This window comes from Saccostrea cucullata, unplaced genomic scaffold (genome assembly GCF_032062105.1).
Source record: "Saccostrea cucullata isolate Sc308-1 unplaced genomic scaffold, CSIRO_AGI_Scuc_v1 ctg783, whole genome shotgun sequence".
Lineage (NCBI taxonomy): Eukaryota > Metazoa > Mollusca > Bivalvia > Ostreida > Ostreidae > Saccostrea > Saccostrea cuccullata.
The window spans coordinates 385408-397185 of NW_026932035.1; the positions used below are offsets into that span (position 1 = coordinate 385408).

Consider the following 11778-nt stretch of genomic DNA (forward strand, 5'->3'; position numbering starts at 1 on the left):
TAATAATAATAAAAAAACGAAAATTTATCATACAAGTCCATTGAAACTACCAATCAGAAGCAAGGCAAACACGGGTCCCAGACAGACGACCAGATGCCATAGAGGAGTAAGCATCCTCCGTCAACATCAGAAGTGCGTTCCGTGATATCATTTGTAAGCAGGTAAATCAATTTACTGTAAAATAATGTCCTTATTATTAGTTTAAACATGTCATTCAATTTTGAATTTAATTCGAGAGATTTAATATGCTGACAAGGTCATTATACTAACCGTAGACTTTGTGAAATGTTAATATCGTTGTTTCACAGCTTCATTGTAGGTAGCTTGCCTCATTTCAGAAATTGTTCATAAGTAGAACAGACTCTTGTATATCGAATCAACTGAGAGATAAAACAGAGTCTGGCACATCCGTTTCATATTTGGATATTTTACTTTAAAAAGACGCAATGGTAATCTAACACCAAGCTCTATGATAAACATGATGACTTTAACTTTTCTATCGTCAATTCCCTTACTTGTGCAGCAATATACCTTCATTACCTGCATACGGAGTTTATATATCTCAGTTGATTCGAAACGCAAGAGCATGCTCTATATGAACAATTTCTAGAACAAGGTAAATTATTGACAAACAAGTTGTTGAAACAAGAATATCAGCAGTCTCGTGTAAAGTCATCATTTCGTAATTTCTATGGTCGATACAATGACCTTGTCAGCAAATACAATTTATCATTGAGTCAAATGCTGACTAACGTTTTTCATATTAATTGTTCATTATTTAAACACTGAATTGACGACTGATATTTCCGTTATTTTCTGAAAATGACCAGGAGCACACGGCGGGAGTAACCGGTCGCCTGGGGATGCTCAATCCTCCATGGCACCTGATCCTACCTCTGATATTTTGGAGGTCCGTTTTTGCTCAGTTCCTATTTTGTATTGTTTTCTGGACTTTGATATTGAATACTGTTCGTTATCTCCATATCCTTCTTGCAAGTCATGATATTATCTTGGTCAAGAAATATGAGAAATTAATTGTCGATAGAAATGTTCATGAGATCGCGTTTATCTTAAAGTTTTAACGTTCTGGTAAAATATCCTAATATGAAACAGATATGAAGACTCTTTTGTCAATATTTTGATGAGCAGTGAAGAAAAAGGTTCGGTGGAACATTCACATTTTCTCAAACCTGTTTTGAATATCTGTTTATAAGGATAATTATGACGTTAACGACTGGAAACTATGAGCATGAGACGGGAGTTTGCAGAAATAAATTCTAATTTCTCTAAAAATACAATTGAAATAATAGTAAGCCTCACAATTAAATACAAAGTTGGTACGATACCCGCTTTGTCATGAGTGGCCAATACATATTGATCGTGTAATCTATTTTTCAGTTCTGAATTATTGAAGACAGAAGAAAAAAAAATTCTTACTGCCCTTCAGACGCTTTAATTGAGATTTTATAAAAAAATACGAAATCACAATTTTTTTTACCGAAATCAATGATATCAAAATGCATGACTTTTCAACATTAAAAAGTCATACATCCATACCCAACAAAAATTTGATGTGAAAGTTTTTTTACACCATAGATGACTGTCTTTTTAATAGAATTGGAATTCGTAAATATGCGTATCTTGTCATTTGTAAAATTATTTAATTAAGAAACATTCCGATTGTAAAACAAGTACTTTGAAGTTGATATTAAGAAGATGCTTGAGTTTCTGATTGACAATATCTATGTAGTTTTCTGGAGTTTGGGTCTTCCAACAATCTCTTGAAAATCCTACGCAGAGTTTATAAAAAAAATTACACATTAGACGAAAACAATTACTGTGGCCTTCAACTCGACATTTCGATATATGGACGACGTTTTATCAATTTTAAAACAAACGTTTCTACCTTTTATATATCGACTCGGTATATCCCAGCTGTGAGCTTAAAAAAAGACACCACGGATTCTTTTTCACCTTTTTCACACAAAATGTCTTTCTGGTAACATATAGAGGAAAATTAGGGCATGTAGGTATGTGATAACTTAACAAAATTAACTTTTAATTTTGAAAGCACAAGTTACAACCAAGGGTACACAAACCCAAGATCACACAATCTTTATACTAACTGCAAACAACCTATATGCTTCTCTATGACTCCTCCTTCCCTTTACTTTTGTTTTGTTTGTTTTTTGTGTTACATAATCCATCAAAGAACAGAGTTGGACTGGTGACGTAAACTAGCGCAATTATAGTAAGAAAGTATATGAAATTTCCGAACATGCCTGTTTTTTTTTTAAGAATAAATCTCGAAGTCTCTTGCCTTCATTAGAGATTTCCGTCTTCTCAACAACATGGCACATATGTTTTAGGAATCGAAAAAAAATGGCGCTAATATACGTCACCAGTCCGAGATATAAAGCGTAAGCTACATTACAGATTGAAATGGTAAAATTACAAGTTAACATTAGTTAAGGACATACACATCGTAATGAACTTTTAAAAAGTTTTGTATTCCTATTGTAATAGGAGTTCTATGGCACGCCAAATTCACAAAAATGGGCTAAACCTAGTTTCACAATTGATAAACCAGGTTTATCAACTGTAAACTATAGTTTACAAACCGTTAATTATAGTTAACGATTCGTTAAGTATAGTTTTCATCTGTAAAACTATATTTAACGGTTGTTAACTATCATTTACGAATGCTAATCTAAGTTTATCTGTCTGTAATAAAATGTTAACAATAGAATTTGTTGATAAACATAGATTCACGTCTGTAAACTATAATTTACGATCGTTAACTACAGTTAAGAATTGTAAACCATAGTTTACAAATCGTGAAACTGTATTTATCAGATAAACTATGTTTTGCGATTGCAAATGATTGTTTTTGGTGTTAATTCTAGTTTACGGTTGTGAAATATAGATTATCGCGTTAACTATGGTTTACAGATGTAGAATATTGATTAACGTTGTTAACTATAGTTAACAGTCCGTAAACTATAGTTTACAGCCGATAAACCTAGTTTATCGACTGTGAAACTATGATTAGCTTATTTTTGTGAATTTGGCGTGCTAAACCTAGTTTCACAATTGACAAACTAGGTTTATCGACTGTAAACTATAGTTTACAAACCGTGAACTATAGTTTACAATTCGTTAATTATAGTTTTCATCTGTAAAACTATATCTAACGGTTGTTAACTATAGTTTACGAATGCTAATCTTAGTTTATCTGTCTGTAATAAAACGTTAACAATAGATTTTGTTGATAAACATAGATTCACGTATGTAAACTATAATTTACGATCGTTAACTATAGTTAAGAGTTGTAAACCATAGTTTACAAATCGTGAAACTGTATTTATCAGATAATCTATGTTTTGCGATCGCAAATTTATGATTGTTTTTGGTGTTAAGTATAGTTTACGGTTGTGAAATATAGATTATCGCGTTAACTATGATTTACAGATGTAAAATATAGATTAACGTTGTTAACTATAGTTTACAGTCCGTAAACTATAGTTTACAACCAATAAGCCTAGTTTACCGATTGTGAAACTATGATTAGCTTATTTTTGTGAATTTGGCGTGCCATAGAATTCTAATAACTAAAGGACTTTTGTTCTATATGTATTTAATTATACCTGATATAATAGCTACATTTTCTGTGAATTTGAGGAAATACGTGCCATAAATCCATATACTAAAGTACTTTATATATATATATATATATATATATATATATATATATATATATATATATATATATATATATATATATATATATATATATATATATATATAAAAATTATTTTTATTTTTTTTAAATACACAATGATTGTCCTAACTTCATATCTGTTCAAAATCTCTGGTATCGTACAATGTTTTCTTTTTGTCTTAAAACTTTTGATGGTACACTGATTTTAAATTAGGAATCCACGTGTATTATATTAAATATTGAAAATATTCAGTAAGAAGGAATATTGTTAAAGTACATGTACACACTGTACGTTGAATATGACCTTAGACGGGGAAAATGTATTCTGCATTTTGATTCGACTTTGAAAAGGACTAGTCGAGTCTTTTTTTTTTTTAAAAAGATAAACATTTCTAAGATTCTGCATGAATTTATATATTACAATAACTCCTAAATGCAAATTTTCCATTTAAAAACACATAAATTTAATATCACTCAATGAGCTCCAGGAAGAGAAACACCATACATCATTTAGGTTGTAAAATATTCCCTCAGGGTCACTGATCATTCTGTCGGGTAACACAGAAATAATCCCTCGTCACGTGTCACCCGACATTACATCGTTTTATCCAGTTTACATGGAGTTCTCCCCTACCAGTATAGGATGGTATTACAATGAACCAAGGCTAACAGTTCGTTTAAAGTCTTTCTCTATATTTTTGGATATTTAATTTCCGGAATTGGAAATTAATGGTAAGCTTTACAGTATATTTCATTTACTTTTATGCATTCATTTTCTGCTAAACATGCTGACACAATATTTTAATATTCAGACTTAATTGATGAAAATATAACCATTCCGTTTTAAAAATGCCATTGAATGAACCTTTTAATTTCTATTTTTTTTTCAAACAGAAAAAAAAATCATGTACATGTATACGTGCTGAAAAATTTTTTGGTTTCCTAAATTTTTTCAAGAATTTTCCTGCTGCCAGTGATTTAGTTAGTGATAACGGAAAGTTTCTTCGATGTACATGTCAACTAAAAAAAAAGATACGTGATCGCAAAATATCCTGTTAATTAAATTGATGATAAATTTGTAATATTGTAACAACCCTAAATTTAAGTCTAACAAAATTATGCATAACTTGACAAAATATAATACTACTTTTACTCATTTATTCTTTTATTCATTTATTCTTTAAATCTTTTTTTAAAAAGAACTTGACAAGGAACTCGTTGCCACATGTACGGGCCCGTTGAATTGATAAGTTTTTTGAAGTACATGTACGAAATTGTCGAGTTATCAAATTCATTCTTATCTTTAATATAATGTGCAATTCGTCAATGATTGCACATTATTTAAAAGATTATCAAGAACGCAGATCATTTTGTATTAACATTTTAATAATTTAGATGTTCAAGGGGAAAAAGATTAAGCACAAGTTTTTTTTGTTTGTGACAAATAATTAAACAAAATATTTTTTTAAATAAATGAAAAATACACATTGGAACCAAAAATCAAGACGATTATAATAAGTTAAAATAAAGTATGTGCATGTAAAAAAAAATTAAGAAAATATTTTGTGTACAAATGAATCTATACATCATTTGTTTAATTAAAAATTAATAACAGACAGATCTCTTTCATAAGCAATTGAGTCCAGCAGTGAAAAGGTAAAGGTTTTTTATTTTTGGCACATAGATCAGGCACGTAGCAACACGTTTTTTCCCGACATTACCTTTACTACTAATGTCCATTGAAAGGTTGGTCCCCCCACTTTTTCCCACAGTACATTGATATCAAGGAAATGTACTATTGTGTCCAAAAAAATTGGAAGTGATAGGAAGTTGGCCTTGAAAAACTTGCCCCCCCCCCCCCCACGAAATAGGATTTTCGAGTTTGGGCAATTTCCTTTTTTTCTTTCTCTTTTTTTTTTTTTGCTTGTCAACTTTTTCAAAAACGATGCTACGTGCCTGTAGATAATGATCAAAAGTATCAGAGGCAAGTTAAAATTTTGTATAATCAATTCAGGGGCAAATTAAAAACATTTCTACGTCTGTCCTTAATGATTCAAAAGGGTTAAAAGAATTAAATTGATTACACTATCAGTATGCACCGGTCCCAACTGACATAGCAGGTAAAAGGCTTACCTGGTATTATTTTAATGGCATAGTTGTAATTTATAGAAACCTGAATTTAATTCTACAAGTGGCAATCCAACTTAGAGTTACATTTCCAAGAATGAAATTCAATTGTCAGTTTTAAATATTTTTGATATTCCAAACAATCAAAATGATTTTGAATAACCATTCTTATGCGGAATTCCTAACTTCATAAAATCCTTACAAACAAAGATACATACCGGTTTCCAGTATGTGTTCTACCAAGAATCTTTCCTTACTTTTAATTAAAATACCATCAGGAATACTGTACTACAACATATTTGAGATATGGTGTAAATTAGATGTGGATTCTTAAAATTTTGAAAAATTAAAATATTTTTTACGAAAATTAATATCATCAAATCGTTCGACTTTTCAACACTTTTCAGAGCCATTTCCCATGTTAAATCGAAGTCCAGACTTGATGACAACACCGACAGCTGCTGTTTCATTAAAAATGAACCATGTAGATTTACTTGTCATTGGTCATTTGCAAAATTATTTTCTTGTTGTACAAACAAGTGCTCTAACATGATATTAAGAAGATGCTTGAGTTAGAAAACACTTGCTGTGGCCTTCAAATCGACATTTCGATATATCAATTAACAATTATAGTTACTTTATGACAAACGTAATATTTCTGTTGTCAAATGCCTTACTTATGTATAGCAATATATACCTTAATAACCTGCATATGGAGTGTTTGTCTCCCAATTGATTAGGTATGCAAGATCATGCTATACGTACGAACAATTTCTAAAACGAGGCAAGTTATTTACAATTAAGTTGTTGTCAGAAACAAGAATTTATGTCAAAAGTCTCGTTTTAATTCATCATTTAGCAAGTTCCATGGTCAATACAATATATGACCTTGTGAGAAATACAATCATTGTATTGAATGCTGACTGACGATTTTCATATTAATTGTTAAGGCATTATTTATACACTGGATTGTCTAGTCGGAAAAATATTTCTTCAGAGCTAATGTTTTTTGTTGATTTACCCTTCTTTTTTTGAATCATGACAAGGAGCACACGGTGGTCCGTGTTTGCTCTGCTCCTGCTTTTGTTCATTAAAACTTTTGAATTTTAACAAAGTTGCTATGTGACTTAAAGGAAGTACTATAATTTTTTTTTAAGAAGCTTTGCTACAGAAGCTCATTGATAAGTATTTTTTATTTTACAGATGGGACGACGAGGAATTCTGACACACTTCATCTTGGTTCTTCTTATACTTCTAGGTAACTTTAAAAATATTCTCATTTACAGATAAAAATTATTTGAATCATTTTTATTACATTTATTAATTTAAAGTTAATCCGTAAGAATGTTAGAGGTTTTTTTTAAAATGCTCTCTATTTTCCATTTCTTCAGGATCGTCTCCAGATGTTCACGCACAAGGTAATTATGAAAATTCTCCAACTGAAAATGCAACTGAAATGTGCACTTCATATCATAAAACTCATGTTTTATTTCTTAACCGCGTATTAACTTCCTGTATGTAGGAGGAGGGAATTGTATGGCGGATACAGACTGTAACTCAGCAGCAGGAGGAGGATTCTGTAACCTTGGGCCCAACTCCTGTACATGTATAAATGGATTCACGGGAGCGAACTGTCAAACAGGTGTGATATAAACTAAATTTAAAATATGATAAAACAGGCATGCTATTACACTTCTTCAATCTCAAAGCATAAATACTAAATAGTCATATTAAATCTACTAAAAAAAAATTAATTCATAATTTTTATATCCAAAAATATTTGTTTGTGAAACACTGATGCCCCCGAATGGCAGCTTATGGCGATAGTTTAATTTTTTTCAGAATGCAAGTTACTAGTACTCCAAGTCAAGGTCAAAAGCTCAAAAATTGTTGGTACCCAGTGCAAGGTCTATTCACAAGGAATACATCTATGAAATCCCTTGTACTAACGGTTCAAAAGTTATGGTCAAGATTAAAGTGTTTTTAAGTTGACCAATATCCAAGATCAAGGTCACTAGGTCAAATTTGATCGTTTCAAAAGAAAGGTCTTGTCACAAGGAATACACCTGTGAAATATGAAAGCCCTAGTACTAATGGTTCAAAAGTTCCAACAGACAAAACTCAAAGTCAGGGTTACGAGGTCAAATTTGGTGGTACCAAACGAAAGGTCTTGTCACACGGAATACTAAGTACACTTGCGAAATATGAAAGTCATAGCCCAACCCACTCAAAAGTTATCGAGAAGGTTCAAGTTTTTGCGGACAAGGAGGTAAACAGACGAACAAGGCTAAAAACTATAAAACCTCGAATCTTCCATTAAGGGGGCATAAAAAGCATTGTGACGTCATACTATCATTAATTTAAAATATCAATATAAGCTATAAATTCCATACGCATACTTGGTTTTTCATATTAGCCCTACTATAAATGTTGTTTTTTTTTAAATATGAAAATATAAATGACATGTATGGAGATAACGAACAGTATTCAAACTCCAAAGTCCATAAAATAACACAAAATAGGAACAAAGCAAACACGGACCTCTAAAACATCAGAGGTGGGATAAGGTGCCATGGAGGAGTGAGCATCCCCTGCCGCTGGCCACACCCTTGTTATGATCGGAAAATAACGGAAAAAACCGTCGTCAATTCAGTGTAAATAATGGACACACAAGTAGTATGAAAAACGTCAATCAGAATTTGACTCAATGATAAATTGTATTTGCTGACAAGACCATTGTATCGACCGTAGAACTTACGAAATGATGACTTTGAACAAGACTGTTGATATTCTTGTTTCAAAAATATGTTTGTCAACTTCTCTTAAAGTTTTGGAATTCACCAAAATCTAAATTCAAAATATGTGAAAAGAGGAAAACACTTGCTGTGGCCTTCAACTCGACATTTAGATATACCGACGAGTATTGTCAATAAACAATTGTTTTTTCCATTCTTACGTCGATACGATATATCCTGGTGAGCTTGAGATAAAAGATACCACAGAGTCTGACACATCTGTTTCATATTTGGATATATTACTTAAAAAAGACGTTAATTGTAATCTAATAACCAAGCTTTATGATAAACGTGATGATTTTAACTTTTCAATCGTCAACTTTCCTTATTTATACAGCAATCTTCATCACATGCATACGGAGTTTATATCTCTTAGTTTATTCGATACGCAAGAGCATACCCTACGTATGAACAATTTCTAAAACGATATAATTTAATTTTGTTTCTATTCTAGTCTCTCATTGGTTGATTTCCAAAAAGGAACGCAAACCATTTCTTGATAACCTGGTTTGGTATGGGGACACACCCCCTTGACAACCAGCTGATTCATCTGTATCTATGCAATCCCCACATTTCCAGTCCATGGGATTATATGGAAAATTCCAGATTTAATAAATGTACCTTTAACTTCAAACAGTAGCTCGCTCTTTCGCGGATTATAAAGCGTAAACTGACCCAAACCAGGTTATAATCGAATAATTTGGCCAAGAATTAGAGTCATTCCTAAAGTAAATTATTAACAATTTGATGAAACAAGAATATCAGCAGTCTCGTTTAAAGTCATCATTTCGCAAGTTCTATGGTCGATACAATGACCTTGTCAACATACAATTTATCATTAAGTCAAATGTTGATTTAGGGAATAACTATCTTCTAATTTGGTATTTGCGACCGTTAATGCTGATTTAACGGTCGCAAACTGAGTTTTACCGCTAAATCAGCATTAACGGTCGCAAATACCATATTAGAAGATTAGTTATTCCCTAATTCTAATGCAATCCATGCATTTTCTTTGTTGTTTACTTCTTATTTTGTTGAATTTTGTTACATGAAATACGTCACGGAGCATTGTGTTTTTGCGTCGCTCTATTATGACGTCACAATGAAAAAGCTTTCACGCTCATTAATGCTCGTTTTACTGCTTCAAACATCAGTGCATTAGCCAATGAAAAAGTGTTTTACAAAACAATTGCATTAGAATGACTTTTTTCTTACTTATTGTTAGGTCATCATATACGCATTGAATTGTCGACGTTTTTTTTCTCCTCATTTCCCGATCTTGATAAGGAGCACACGGCGGGTGTGACGGATCGGCAGAGGATGTTCACTCCTCCATGGCACCTGATCCCACCTCTGATGTTTTGGAGGTCCCTGTCTGCTTCTATTTTGTTTTGTTTAATGGACTTTTGAGCTTGAAAACTGTTCGTTATCTCCATATATTTCATTATTCACACACACAGATTGTCTTGTTTTAAATTGCACAGTTCACAAACCATGCAGATATTATGATGAACTGGGGGTTAACTAAAAGAGGCTATGAAACCTTATTTGATCGATATTAGTAAAATCCAATGCTTTTACCATATCCCAACATTAATTCTAAAAATGGTAACCTCACTTTTCTTCCATAACGACAATAGCATCGTCGCAAACCGCGGTTTTGAGCCCAAAAGCTCCCTCAATGATGATAGAGAGAATCGATGTGAATCACCCGTGGGTTACCGGTGATGCGACAATAGGGGATTTTGTTTCAAAGAAATACAATTATGAGAAGTGAAAACAGATTTATCATTTCGTTCCAAAATAATACTTCTGCTTGATATCTTTGATATAATAAAGAATCTAATTTTAACGGCATAAATTTCTATAACGCTGTCTAGAACACTATGGGTATATCGTAATTGATGCAAATTGCTTACAATATCAGGTTTGTGGATAATTCTTTCTATCCAATTGTTTTGCTATATTATTGTTCAATTAAGCTTTTTCGGCAATTATTTTTATGTTATATTCTTTGAGTTGGTTCTTTTTTGGTAGAATGACTGATTATAATTTAGCAAGTGTAGTAATTAGTAATACAAAGGAACTTGTAGGTTAGAAAAGAAGCAACTTTAAATTTTTAACCAGTTTGCGTAACCATTACGTAAACTGAACATTACCTAATCATTTTATCTTCTTTCCAGCTCCAACCTCTCCTTCGCCTTCGGGAAACGGTAACGGTTCCATGGCCTCGTTAAACACCAACAACGCTGTACTGCTGCTGACCCTCGGGGCAGCTTTATATATTTTTCTTCAAAAGGAAAAGTCACGTGAGGAAGAGAATCAAATTTTGGAGTACGCCCTCTATCGGCAATACCTGCTTCCCAACTAGAACAAGGCGAACAATCTCATTTCACATAAAGAAAAAGATCACATGAGATTTGAATCCATGCAGTCTATCTTTACGTTCCACTGAATCGACATGGAATTAAAATAATATTTTTGTAATGCAATTCTGTCTAAACTTATATGAGTGAAATTTATAAGGTGTTTAGTACATGTACTGTGAAAAATACTGTTTCACATTTAAATGTATAACCATGTTTTATTTTCCACGACGGCTTATTCGTGCCATTTTAACAATGTAGAAAAAAATTTTCAAATCGTTTGAACGATTTAAATTTAATTTTTGTACAATTTAATAAATCGTTTGTACAATTTAATAAGTCGTTTGTACGATTTAATAAATTGTTTGTACAATTTGTAAATCGTTTTAAATTTAATAAATCGTTTGTACAATTTGTTTGTTAAATCGTTTGTACAATTTATCAAATCGTACAAACAAAGCTTTTAAAACAAACGTTTTCTTTCGTAAGGCATAAATAACGATTTATAAAAATCGTACAAACTATATAAAAAATCGTATCGATTTAATAAATTGTCTTGATTTAATAAATTGTACAAACGAATTATTAAATTGTACAAACGATTTACTAAATTGTACAAACAATTTATTAAATTGTACAAACGACTTATTAAATTGTACAAACGATTTATTAAATTGTACAAACGAAAACGATTTATTAAATCGTACAAACGTTTTCTTAAATCGTTCAAACGATTTAAAAAAAAATTCTACATTTTTTAAAATGGCAC

General features: G+C 31.6%; 1 protein-coding gene across 1 annotated transcript; it reads left to right on the forward strand.

Annotated features, from left to right (window-relative positions):
- Positions 1–4376: 4376 nt before the first annotated feature.
- Positions 4377–11193, forward strand: LOC134234322 (uncharacterized). The gene is made up of 5 exons (XM_062716371.1): positions 4377–4453; positions 7052–7106; positions 7240–7266; positions 7371–7490; positions 10827–11193. Exons 1-5 carry the CDS (start codon positions 4451–4453, stop codon positions 11012–11014), a joined length of 393 nt encoding a protein of 130 aa, XP_062572355.1. The 5' UTR covers positions 4377–4450; the 3' UTR covers positions 11015–11193.
- The last annotated feature ends 585 nt before the right edge of the window (positions 11194–11778 follow it).

Bases quoted from the DNA above. Each gene is read 5' to 3' on its own strand.
- LOC134234322 (XM_062716371.1), top strand. The intron at 7,107-7,239 runs GTAACTTTAAAA...CCATTTCTTCAG, and splicing joins GGTTCTTCTTATACTTCTAG to GATCGTCTCCAGATGTTCAC. The intron at 7,267-7,370 runs GTAATTATGAAA...TCCTGTATGTAG, and splicing joins TCCAGATGTTCACGCACAAG to GAGGAGGGAATTGTATGGCG.